Raw genomic sequence first — 13,165 nt, forward strand, 5'->3', positions numbered from 1 at the left:
CTCCAGGTGATTCTGATGCACCCTCAGGTTTGATAACCACTGGATTACAGGAAATGGAAATCTGACAAGTCTGATCAGACATCTCTTCTCAGATTATAAGAACCAACAACCCTCTTCCCACCCCAGTGTCCTCTCTGCTTGCTCCCCGTCTTCATTCCCTTTCACTCACCTCCTCTTCCTTCTCCTCCCTCGTCAGCCCTTCCGCCTCACCATACACCAACGAACACCTGTACAGCTTTCAAAGAACTAGAAACCAGCCTCTATTTCTCCTTTTCTTGGAGAACGTACTTCGTAATGTGTGCACGGTGCGCAGGCAAAGGGTGGAATTTCAACAATACCTAATTAAAGAAGACAGCACCGTGCGTTTATCACATTACACTGTTGTGTTTTTACCCCTTGCCGCTTTTGATGCATTTGCATATCATCTTTTATAATTCAATTCACTTGCTTAAATAATTTCTTTTATTTTCACTTATTTATTCAGAAGAAAATTTCATTTTGCAGATCACCGGGGCCTCCCAGTGGCAATCATCTGTAATTTCAGACTGGAATTTTATTCTGGGAGCTCTGGGGTAATGGCATCTAAACCCTTAGAATTTCACCTACTTGGTAGGAGCATGAAATAGAACCAAAGCAAGCATTTTATCTAAGTGAGATTGCATCAGCATCCCAGCTGAAATCTCCTCAGATGTTGGCTTTGACTTCTTGCATTTATCAAACTCCACATTCGTCACCTGCTTCGTAGAGATGACAATCAGCAGCCTTCAGGCTCTGCCGGTCAGCTCAAAAATCAACCAAAAAGAAGGAAAATAAAGAGACCATCAGAGCGAAACATTCTATTTCTCTTTCCTGGGACTCCTTTCCTCAATAACCTTGGGGTTACTCCCTCAGGTTTCCATTTTTACCATCCTGCTTTTGAAGTTGTGCCTGCGCCGGGTAGCCATTTCCCATAAGACGTTTTAAATACGTTTTCCCTCCTCTCCATTCTGGAACATTCAGTAGCTGCCTAGCCTCTGCTCTCCTCTGGCAGTCAGCACTGTCCTCTGCACATCATGCTCTCAGGATAAGGCCTCTGACATCATGGCAGCTCGCCGAGCCAACACCCCCGCAACCACCACCTGCCCACCGCCCTGCTCCTGCATCTGCTTACATCCCGTCACCTGTTGGAGGGCTCCGGCCAAGGCTTATGGCTTACTCTGCAATATCACCCTCCAGGGACAGAGGTGCCTGGTCAACCTCAAGCTAATGGGCGCCAAAGGCCATTTCCACTTAGACAAGCCCTTTGCTGCCGAAGGTGCTGGTGTCCTTCCAGGCTCTCACCAGGTCTCTTTGGCATTGGAAGGCTGTGCTGCCTGGTCAATGCATGCCCTCTCGTTGAAAGATTGTGAAAGGTGGTTTCCAAGAACTGGTGTTCTCTCATCACCTCAGGGCTTAACCCTGCTGAGGCAGGGAGAGTTATCGCCTAGTAACAGACCTATAAACATCAGCACCGTTCACAGAACACAGCCACAAACAGATCAGATGTTTTAAAGTTCAGTCCCTCCCCCTTGGCCATCTCTGCCAAAAAGTCACCCAAGGGCAGCCCTCACTTCATTCATTTTGTTCTTCCTGAGCTGTTGCCGAAGAAAAGGAACAGCGTTTGCTTCCACTGCGGCACCTCCTTTGTATTATAGGGTCTTTTTCGCTCCCCACGTCGGTTGTTTTAAGATCAACATACACTTTTATATTAATTGCTCTAACATGTGCTCAATATTCCTTGCAAAGAAAAACTTAGTGAAGTCTTTGCTGGGTATATAGGTGGATTCATAATATTCTACTCTTGGAGACATATTATAAACAGGAGTACATCTCTGCAGGTACATCTCAAGAGTAGCCCACTTAAGCTAATTTGCATTCAGGCTGCAAACAAAGACAAGGTTCACAAAACTGGATAGCTCCAAATTAGCTAGAATAAAATTAAAATTTGGAATTTCCTTGCAGGGCTCAGAGTGGAAAACTTACACAAGGTCATACTCTGTAAAAGGCACAAGCTTTGGTGTGATAGGGACAGAGTTTCCCAGCCCAACGACCGCCACCCATGTGTAACCTGAGAGGAGGCTTATTTCTGCTGAGCTTCAATATCTTCATACACAAATTTGGCTGATGTCACTTGGGTTGTCAGGATAATTTGGTAAGATGCTATACTGGAAATCTCTAAAACGGACCTGAAAGCAGTAAGTATTCCACTGATAATGGTTATTACTTCCGCAAAGGTTCATAGAAGCTACAATCTTTCTAGCAAGTCATCAGATCAGGTCACTCCTATTTGCCTCTAAAGCTTAGCGCACACCCTTCCTTCTGCCTAGTACATGTCCTGTCTCTCCTCTCTGCCCTCACCTCCATCTCCTTCACGCAGCTACACCTTCTCCCGGAAACCCTAACTATTCCCTAGTTATGGGTTAGGCTCCCATTGCCAGGACGCCTAGCATTGATTGGTTTTCATGTATTTCCCCTACCAGGCCATCCCCAGCTCTGCCTCTGCCTATCTGTGCCAAGCTCACGATCTCCGTGAGGACTGGCCCTGCCTGCCTGTTCACTATTGTGTCCGTAGCCCCTGCTTGGCACACTGTGGATTTTCAGTAAATGCCAAATGAATGAATGAATGACAACCATTAGAGGCTTCCAAAACAAGAAAAACTAAAATTCAAGGAAAGTAAAAGGTAGTTGTATTCATCATTCTTTATTCAACTATTTATTATGCATTAACTAATAGTTGCATTCTTACTCCCTTTAAGCCTCCTTGAATTATTTCTTCAAAGAAAATATGAAATCTGTTCCCAAAAGTTCAAGCACTTTGTTCCTCTGACCCCTTGAATGTTACACAAAATGTTTCCTTAATTTCTTCCCAATACATGATCACAAAATGTACTTATTATATTTTACATCTTCTAATTCTTAAATTCACTATCTATTAATCGCAGAGATACTAAGGAGGGAGGAAATCCTTGGTAGAAAAGTGTTAATAATTTACCATTTGCCAAGTGTACTTTTACCTGTGCCTGCCAGGTAGGTAGAAGCATTACTCATGCTTTTTAATCTAAGAATTTCTTACATTTTTATGGCCTGTCCTTTGGGCTTATTTATGATGGTTTGTGACAAAGAGACAACCTTTGTCATTATGATTTATACTCTACTAACAAAGAAAACATAGAAGTAGATAAGAAAACCCAAATTAAATCATGACACTAAAATTTTTTTTTAATTCAGTTAAGGTAATTTAAAATTAAAACAAAGATATAGGCATTACAGACTATGGAGAACGGAAATATAGAAATTTTTAAAACCTAAACTACAAAATCTAGCATTTGCCAAGTAAGTCACTTTAAAATTTTTAGACTTACATTTGTGGCATCATGAAATAATGCCCAGCTCTTAAAATATTTTTAATGACGTGTTTTAATCTTATTCTGTTTGTGCTTTTGTTTGGAAAACCAAGCAATGTGTTTTGGTCTGGTAAAGTGTTTGTGGTTGGCAGCAGATACTCAATATTTTTCTATGTTTTTTTCGTTAGTACCATTTATCACAAAACTGACCTGGACATCTGTTACCATTTTTAGTGATCTCTTGAAATTCCTTGATGGGGTAAGTGCCAATTCTAAAACTTGATTGGATTTTAGGAAAAGACAACTGCCTTAGAAACAAAGATATTGAGAAAATTGAGAGGAAAAAAAATCTGCCTTGGAGCTTACCCAATAACAGCACTGCTAGTGATAGAGACCAAAGGTTGGTTCAATAGAATAAGCAGTCAATAGTGTATGCCCAGCAATCTAAATACTGCTCAGCTATATGAGATCTGAGTAAACACAAATGTCCAGCTCAGGAATTCTTCAAAAAGGACTTGATATGACCTCAGAACTCATTGATGCTAACCAAGGCACCTAAGACAAAACTATCCTGTTAACACTATGGTATAATTATACAGAACACTGTCTTTGATTTTGTGTAGAGCTTCGAAGCAGAGAAAACATTGACACTGGACTTGCAGGTAATATCCTACACTTAACTTCATATCACAAATTCAAACATCGCAATACCTGGGTGGGGGGGGGCGGTGTGGAACTCATTCGCAAACCACTTCCAGGCTTCATAAAGAAGACAGAAGGAACTGGGTCCACACACTTACACACTAACACAAATGCCTATAATTTTTAAATTTTGCTGTGTCTGTATTCCCACTAACACTTTTGCGAATTATTCACTTGCTCCATTCCCAATTTTATTTCCTATTACTGCCTTATAATTTATATATGTCTTAAAAATACATATTTTTGACCATTTTTATTTCCTTCACCTACAGATTTCCATGAAAACTAAATTAAAATGAAGCAGAAAGCACAGAATATTAAATTTATTTTAGTCTTCTCAATTAGCCTTCTTGTCTGATTTACTTATGGTTGAGTTTAATTCTTTTATGTCTACTATTTACAACCCAAAGTCCCTAGCTTGTTTCCAAAGTTAATACCTGCAAATGTCTTCCTGAATCAAAATTCTACTCAGCGGATGTGTTTCAATTCCAAATGATATTTAGAAATTATTTGTCTGCTCATTTGTAAATGGTGCTACCTCACCAAATGAGGCATGGTCTCTGTCTATAAAGACCAGGCATTCACTGAGAACGCCAAGCTCCCAGACTCTGAGGCCTTAATGAGAAAAGGGAACAGCCTTTTCTATATGTTTCCTCATCTTTTTTCTTCCACAATATTCAATATTCTTTTTTTTTTTTTTTTTTGAGACGGATTTTCGCTCTTGCTACCCAGGCTGGAGTGCAATGGCGCGATCTCGGCTCACCGCAACCTCCGCCTCCTGGGTTCAGGCAATTCTCCTGCCTCAGCCTCCTGAGTAGCTGGGATTACAGGCACACGCCACCATTTTTTGTACTTTTAGTAGAGACGGGGTTTCACCATGTTGACCAGGATGGTCTTGATCTCTTGACCCTGTGATCCACCCACCTCGGCCTCCCAAAGTCACAATATTCAATATTCTATTTGGCTGCAGATATGTTAGGAAGTTACCCAATGCCACCAATTCTTTATCCAAAAGAAAGGGAACAGAGTATGCATATGGAATGAAAAAAAAAACTTTTTTAAATAAATTCTAGTAGTCAAAAATGGGTGCAAATAAAAGAGGATATATTATTACATTCCAAGATAGAAGGTTTTAGTGCAGTACTTAGTTCCAAAAGACCGGTGATACGGTCTAGAGAACAGAACTCACATGGTTACCTGTGCGTAATTTTAAGCTGCAGAGAATGCCCTGCCAGTTGGGGTGTCTTCTGTGGAGTGATAGCTCTGCCGTAATAACCAAGATTAAAACCTTGACAATCAGTAAGTTCATTCTATTGGAAACCCAGAAAGTTACTGAAAGAATTGGACCGAGGTTTTTAATAACGTAGTCTAACTTGTCAAAAAGCCAGATAAAAAAGTGCAAAACTTCACAGTATAACTCCCTTGGATTAAGTTAATAAATCAACTCCCAGTCATTAAAAAAAAAAAAAAAAAAAAAAAAAGGTATGGTAGAAAAGGCCTATTCCAATTCCAATTGCATCTTTTGAAATTAAATTATTATAAAATTGGATGTAAAAAAGTATGGAGAAACTGCAGCAAAAAGACAAAAGAATTAAAGAATGAAGTGAATAGTAGAATGAAGTGGAAAAAGAGGGACCTGGTGTGTCAGGGTGGGGGTTACACTTTGAGAGTGAATGCTAAAAACAGAACAATGAGTCTGGAACGCTGTGTTTGACAGATTGGTGCAGAGAGAAAGAGGAACTTTTCAGAACTCTATGGTTGGTTTGGTCCTAATGCTAAATTTGAAAAGACACTTTATCTATTCTACCTAAAAATAACTTAGTAATGATATTCAAATATTTTCTAAGCAGAGGAATCATTTTTCATTTGTTACCTGAAGTTTCCTGCTGCATTTACAACTCTCCGGCCCCTAGAACCTCTCGAGGAAGCTTTTGGGAAGTTTAGAACTCTACTGCCAAGTTCAAAAACCACTGTGGTGTGAAATTCATGTTTTTCAGAGTCAACTCATGTAACTGGAGTAGGGGAGAGTGTGTAGAGTCTTCAGAATTATCTCCCTATACACAACCCATATGTGATCTCTTAATGACTCGGGCCTAGTCCTTGTTTTACTCTCTGTCTAGTCTTTTGTCCCCTGAAGGAGCTTCACAAGCCATCTCTAAGCTGTTGACTCCAAATTTATGCACAGTGACTCAGCCCTGACTCTCTCTCCCATACACTCTACATCCTATATAGTGGGAAGATCTGTTGGCTCTGGCAGCCAAATACATCTAGAACTGGCCATTTCTTGCCACCCCAATGCAGGCTGCCTCATCAGATTGCCACAGCCCCTCCCTGGTCTCATCTATCCCCATTCTAGTCCCAAAATGCCAGCCAGAGTGGTCTTTACATGCGAAAAGGTTACTTCACTCCTCTACTCACAAAACCATCCAAAGATTCTCCATTCCACCGGAAGAAAAGTCAGGGCTCTTTCTGAGGCCTAAAGGTCAGGCTGGATCCTGTGATAAGCCGCCCAGCTCCTCTTCAGGGTGACCTAATCCCCTGCTGCTGGAGCAGGTGGCAGGCATCCCCCAGCTGTCAACGTCTTCAGGACTCTATCAGCTGATGTCACCTCACCCAAGGTCACAGAGTCTTCCCAGGGCAGCCATATCCAATGACTGGGCCACATGGGGTCATCAAGGCCCAGATATATCGCCCCAATCAGGACAACTCCAGAGGCCACTCTCGGGCCAGTGCTCCATGTGGGGGTCACCTCAGACAGTTTACGGGTCTGCACTGCAGCTCCACCCGTTTCTATCCTACTTCCTCCCCCTCCTTTCCATTTGGCTTCATCTCAACAGCACTCCCTAAAACAGGACCTGCTCACCCAATTCCCTCTCAGAGTCTGTTTCTGGAGAACCAAGCCTGCAGCACAGTCCTACGTGATCTAGCTCCCTGCAGCCTTTCTGAATTCCTGCTCACTCTGCACCAAGAAATCTGGCCTTTGATATTTCCAGCGGATTGGCTGACTCCTGCCTCAGGATCCCTGTGTCTTGTTCCCCCTGCCTGTAACACCTTTCCCCAGACATCTGCACTGCGACCTCCTGTCAGCTTCATCTAAATATTGCCTTCGAAACAAGCCTTCCCTGACCTCCTCACCTAGGAAATAAAAGTTTTAAAATGGAACAGGTCTCATTTTTTTTCTAATGTATTTGCTTATCTTTCTGGATATTTATTTCATTTTGAAGAAATGACTTCACTTGTTTTTAAAAGTTTGAAAATTCTTGTTTTAAATATATAAAGACAGCGCAGTGGTTAATACAGGCTTTGGGCTTAAACAGACCTGGGCTTGAATGTCCTAGCACTGCCACTCTGCAGATGCGTAGCCTGAGGACATCTCAGCCTTAGTTTCTTCATTTGTGAAGTCGGGATAACATAGTTTCTACTTCTTAGAATGATTAAGGATTAAATGACTTTATGTAAGTAACAGACTGTGAAAATGGCAAAGAACCATGTAAATATTGGTCCTATGAACTACAAGTACTAAAAATAAAAAATACACTGGAGTATATTTGTATCCTGACTTACTGATCAGAGTCCTAGAAAATATTCTTTTTAACTATACTCAGCCTGGAGTGGACAGAAAACTTTCAGCGAAGCACAGAGGACTAATTCTAGAAAGGAAAATATCACCCCGAGGGCCCAGTAACAGCCTAAAAAATGTTGCTGCGGACACAGCAGAGTAATTGCCAACCAGTGTTGTCTAGGTGATTACATAGTTCAAAATCCTAATTCTTTGCTCTTTTTGCACTGACTTCAATTACTACAGACTTTATTCTAGTCTCTAAGGAAAGCCTATGTGAAAAAAAAAATCATATAGTATTTCAAATATCCAAATGTATATATGTTCATCTAAAGAGCTTTAAACTTTAAAACCAGCTATACGTCTGATTATCTGAGATCAGAGACCTAAATCTTTTCATGTGTATTTTTAACTCAAAGTGTTTATACTTAATTGTTTCTGTGATACAAAATAATGATAGTTGGCTTAAAACAAAACAATAACTTCTCCAAAATCTCAACAATTTTTGTTTGCGTTCATTCATTTTTCATTCGGTAGAATAAAACGTCCTTGTCCGTGACCTCAAATCCGCAAGCTTGACTGATTTCAGAGGTTACATCAGAAGCCTACTCTGCTAGGCAGAGATGATAGGCCACGTATAAGCCGGCACTCGTGAAAACCACAAAAGTCTGAGATTTACCATTATATTATGTAGCTGCCTGTTCAGATTTATTTGCAGATACCACTGTAGTCAATTTCCTTATTTCTAAAGAAAGAATCACATAAGCTTATGTTTAAAAGAATTAATAACAATGTTCACTGAAGAGATATCATTAAAAACTATCATTTTGTGATTATACATTAAAAATAATAATTGCACCATTGATTAAAATAATAATAAATTGTGATGTAAGGAATGAGAGCAGACAATGACGACACAGTGTGACTTTGCCAAGAGCTCCTATTACCGCATGAGCAGAAGGCAGGCTCAGGGCCTGGGTGCTGACAGAGACAAAGCAGTCCTACAGACTCACGTGCGGTATATGGAAAAATTACTGCCCAGGGCGAGGCAAATTTGGGAAACTATCTTCTATTCTCATAGTGGGGGGTGTGTGTGCATGTGTGTCGGTGTGTCTATGTATTTCCCCTTGGGAATCTCAGTGGCACAGGAGATTATTCAGGGTTTTCTTTAAAGTGATTATCTGCTAAAAATTGCCTTAGCATTTCCATGTCCTCATCGAGGATGTTATACACTCCTCTGGTTTTTCTTCACAGCTTTATACAACTTAATATTCAGGCTGGGGAAACTGGAAATTTCCTCCAGGTCAAACAACTCCTTAAATCTATCTACAAATTTATTTTCCTTCTCCAGCCTGAATTTCATGGCCCAGAGGATGATGGTGGTTTCTTTGCACAGATGGTCAAAGGTAATGAGGAGCTCTTCCAAGAACGGATGAGCATAGACCACGTCCGCTGCCAAAATATAGTCAAAATTATTAGAAGATCTGGGGAAGTTTGTATCTAACGCTACTCCCCAGGAGAGTTCTTTAACCTGCGGCAAATGCTTGCTTTTCATTTTTGTGTTTCGGGAAATATTATATTGCAGGTTTCCAAGTAATTCGGGTAAATCTGTGGCCGTCACATGAGCACCTGTGAAACAAAGGACAGCAGAGAAAATAACCCTCGTGGGATAAGGTAGAACAATCAAAAGCTTCAAGCCAACATGCACTTTGCAATGCTGCACAATTGTTAGTACCTCCAAAAAAGACTGGTTAGTACCTATACACAGAAAGGGAATCCCTTTCAAATGGAGCTAAGGCAGCTATGTGCCTCTGCCTAAAGAAAAAAAGGAAAGAGAGAGAGAGAGACCCATGATACTTTTGCACACCACTGCATTTTTTATGTTCTCCTGGTCTTTTGTTCTGGTATGTTTTGCTGTTATTATTGTTGCTGTTTTTCTATTTATCTACTACAGGAGAAAAATAATTGAGAGAAAGGGAAAGTCAAAATATTTGGCACCCTCATTGGAATGATGAAAGAATAGGTACCTCCCTAAAAGAATTCTGAGCCTCAGTCATGTGAGACCAAATGAGTGTAGGTAACATCGGACATCCTGCAGTTGAACAGGAAGTGCTCATATGAGAAGTGGAGGGAGGAAAGAAGACTTTCAATGGCATTCGTGGAAAGTATCATGACGTCCATGCTGATGCTCAGGTTTTCAACTTGACCCATCACAAGCGTAAATCTTCCCACCAAAAAATGCTTAAAACCTAGTCACAACATACATATAGTGCTCATAAAGCTACTGGTCATAGATGAAGATGTAAACAACGTCCAAGATAAAACTGAATAGTGGTGGCTTTTTCAGGAAGAAATATGGCAGAAGTAAATACGTAGAAATTCAATCACTAAAGTAAACTTTGAGCAGTAGCAAAGCCTGAAAATAACCTGCAAATAAATCTAGGATTGGCCAATTCTGCAGCGTCAGAAAAGCACAGACCAGGTAAAGAATGGGAAAGCAGAAATGAAAGAGAAGTCTAGTTCAGCTCAGAACAAATCAGAAGATACTCCTCAGCTCGAATACCACGAGTCTCTTGACATCAATTGTATTTTGTGAAAATATTAAAATGGGAGGGGAATATGCCTATCATATAGACATAGACGCTTCTTTTTTTTTGAGACCGAGTTTCGCTCTTGTTACCCAGGCTGGAGTGCAATGGCGCGATCTCGGCTCACTGCAACCTCCACCTCCTGGGTTCAAGCAATTCTCCTGCCTCAGCCTCCTGAGTAGCTGGGATTACAGGCACACGCCACCATGCCCAGCTAATTTTTTGTATTTTTAGTAGAGATGGGGTTTCACCATGTTGACCAGGATGGTCTCGATCTTTCGACTTGGTGATCCGCCCGCCTCGGCCTCCCAAAGTGCTAGGATTACAGGCTTGAGCTGGGGGGTCTATCATTTTCAACAAATCTTTTTTTAAATCTCAGAGTAAGGAACACATCTTTGGCCATATTGAATGTAAACTCTCTCTTATACTTAATACCTTTGTGTCTAGAGAGATAACACTACCACTTTCAGAATACTGACTAAGTAAAGTTTCTGTTTTTTAATATTTGTTTCAAGTTAGACAAGCGGACTCAGGGACCAACTCCCCAAAGCACAAATTCTGCTCCTAAGCCAGGCTTTCGGGTATAAATCGAATAGTGACTCTGACCTATCCTTACTAAATGCAATAGTGACTTTGGAAAACAATATCAGGACACAGCAGCTTTAAAAATATATCTATTACTTTGGGAGGCCGAGGCGGGTGGATCACGAGGTCAAGAGATCGAGACCATCCTGGTCAACATGGTGAAACCCCGTCTCTACTAAAAATACAAAAAATTAGCTGGGCATGGTGGCGCGTGCCTGTAATCCCAGCTACTTAGGACGCTGAGGCAGGAGAATTGCCTGAACCCAGGAGGTGGAGGTTGCGGTGAGCCGAGATCGTGCCATTGCACTCCAGCCTGGGTAACAAGAGTGAAACTCTGTCTCAAAAAAAAAAAAAAAAAAAAAAAAAAAAAATATATATATATATATATATATATATATATATATATATATATATATTGGGGAAGATTTCAAAGGTCTTATAAATATCCAGTATTTGAAAGTTGTAAATTGCTAAATGTTAAATTCCTCTCAAGATTTTAGAGTGGCAGGTGTGCACTTCTGAAGATCAAGGAAACCAGGATGGATCTGGGTAGCGCACATCAGAAAAGGAGTTAAACTAAGACAATGAGATTGATAACAACAATAACAAAAAGACTGAACTGAAACGGGCTCAGGCATACACTAAAAACTATCACATGCTTAGTTAGAAAAGATGCTGGTGAGAGAACTCAGGATCACAAAAAAAAAAAAAAAAACCCAATGAGGATAAGCAGGGTGTGGTAGCTCACACCTGTAATCCCAGCACTTTGGGAGGCTGAGGCAGGTGGATCACCTGAGGTCAGGAGTTCGAAACTATCCTGGCCAACATGGTGAAATCCCGTCTCTACTAAAAATACAAAAAATTAGCTGGTCGTGGTGGTGCATGCTTATAGCCCCAGCTACTCATGGAGGCTGAGGCAGGAGATTGAACCCAAGAGGCGGAGATTACAGTGAGCTGAGATCACGCCACTGCACTCTAGTTTGGGCAACAGAGCAAAATTCCATCTCAAAAAAAAAAAAAAAAAAAAAAAAAAAAGAATGGAGATGAATTGTGAACTGAAAAAACAAATTCAAACCCAAACACCTAAAAATAAAAGCAGATGTGATTTTTATGTGATTCCTAATACTCTCTCCCTATTCTAACAGGTGCTTTTTCATAAAAGCATAGTGCTTCAAAACTCAAAAAGAATCTACAGCTACATGGGGACACTGAAATGGCTCTAAAATCTAAAGCACATCTGAATCAGCAGCAATAGAATCTGTCTCTGCCTGTTTCACATTTCTCCTCTTGCAACCAGAATATTTCCATGCACCTCCTATTTAGAACGCTCCATCTAAGGCTTGTGACAATATTCCCCAAGAAAAATTAACACAACTTAACGCAGAAAACTGTGAAAGAAACTGGTAAGGAGACTTTAACATCTGTAGTTTCTGGATGAAGCCCATTCAAACAGTTACGGAGTCACAGATAGGCGCAAGTCATAGTACACTGGATAGTAAAACAATTAATGTTATCTGATCATTAAATTATCTGGCATTCCCCCTATTCAATCAAATATATTCACTTACCAAGTAAACTTGCCACGATGGAGACTAGCCCTGTTCCAGCTCCAATTTCAATCACGTTTTTGTCAACCATATTATACTGCTTTGTATTTGTTTCCAGGAAATAGCATAGAACAAGGGCCTATGAAAGTTTGAAAAAAGAAAAAATGGTTGCTTAGCAAATAATAACAGAAAGTAAATTAAATTCTATCGGATAAATATGCCACTAATGTTATGATATGTCCGCACGCACATGTGAGTAGGTGAGTGTATTCGTGTGTGTACCTGTACATCACTCCAGAAAACGTCAACAAAACTACATCCTCTGAGAGAGTCAACATTTCTGCTAGAAAAACTCTTTGGAGATTATTGGGAGGAAAAAAGAGATAACTGAAAATATGGAATTCAGTTGCTTAGGTTTGATCATTTTTAAAGGAAGCAACTTCTGATAATACTAGTCATTTCCAAGTAGTGTGTGGAATTGGGGCCAGTGGGGTGGTGAGTTCACTACTCTTCATGGGACAGTTGGTAACGGAGAGGGAGTCTTTGAGGACATTATGCATGTGAGACTCATACAGACTTCATTGTAATTGTTGAACTCAAATGGAGCTAATAAAAGGGGAAATAAAAATGTTTACTACTCTAAACTCTTTCTTTTAAAACTGAAAAAGTAAACAACATCCTTTATTAATCCTACAAATTTTGATAAAGTTGAAATAGAATTAATTGAGGCCCGATGTGGTGGCTCACGCCTATAATTCCAGCACCTTGGGAGATGGAGGTGGATGGATTACTTGAGGCAGGGAGTTTGAAACCAGTATGGCC

At 40.4% G+C, this 13,165-nt stretch overlaps 1 protein-coding gene across 3 annotated transcripts in view; it reads right to left on the bottom strand.

Annotated features, from left to right (window-relative positions):
* Window positions 1-13,165, bottom strand: part of LOC101038956 (putative methyltransferase-like protein 21E) — a 230,132-nt gene that overhangs the window by 204,135 nt on the left and 12,832 nt on the right. For 2 of the 3 annotated variants that reach the window (XM_074387463.1, XM_074387462.1), the window contains exons 4-5: window positions 12,365-12,482; window positions 9,155-9,252 (exon numbers count right to left, since the gene is read on the bottom strand). In XM_074387463.1, coding sequence (XP_074243564.1) covers window positions 9,155-9,252; window positions 12,365-12,482 — 216 coding nt within the window. Of the gene's footprint in view, window positions 1-169; window positions 9,253-12,364; window positions 12,483-13,165 lie in introns of all 3 variants that reach the window. The other variant, XM_074387461.1, reaches the window with a different exon arrangement.

The sequence above is a fragment of the Saimiri boliviensis genome, chromosome 16 (assembly GCF_048565385.1).
Source record: "Saimiri boliviensis isolate mSaiBol1 chromosome 16, mSaiBol1.pri, whole genome shotgun sequence".
Lineage (NCBI taxonomy): Eukaryota > Metazoa > Chordata > Mammalia > Primates > Cebidae > Saimiri > Saimiri boliviensis.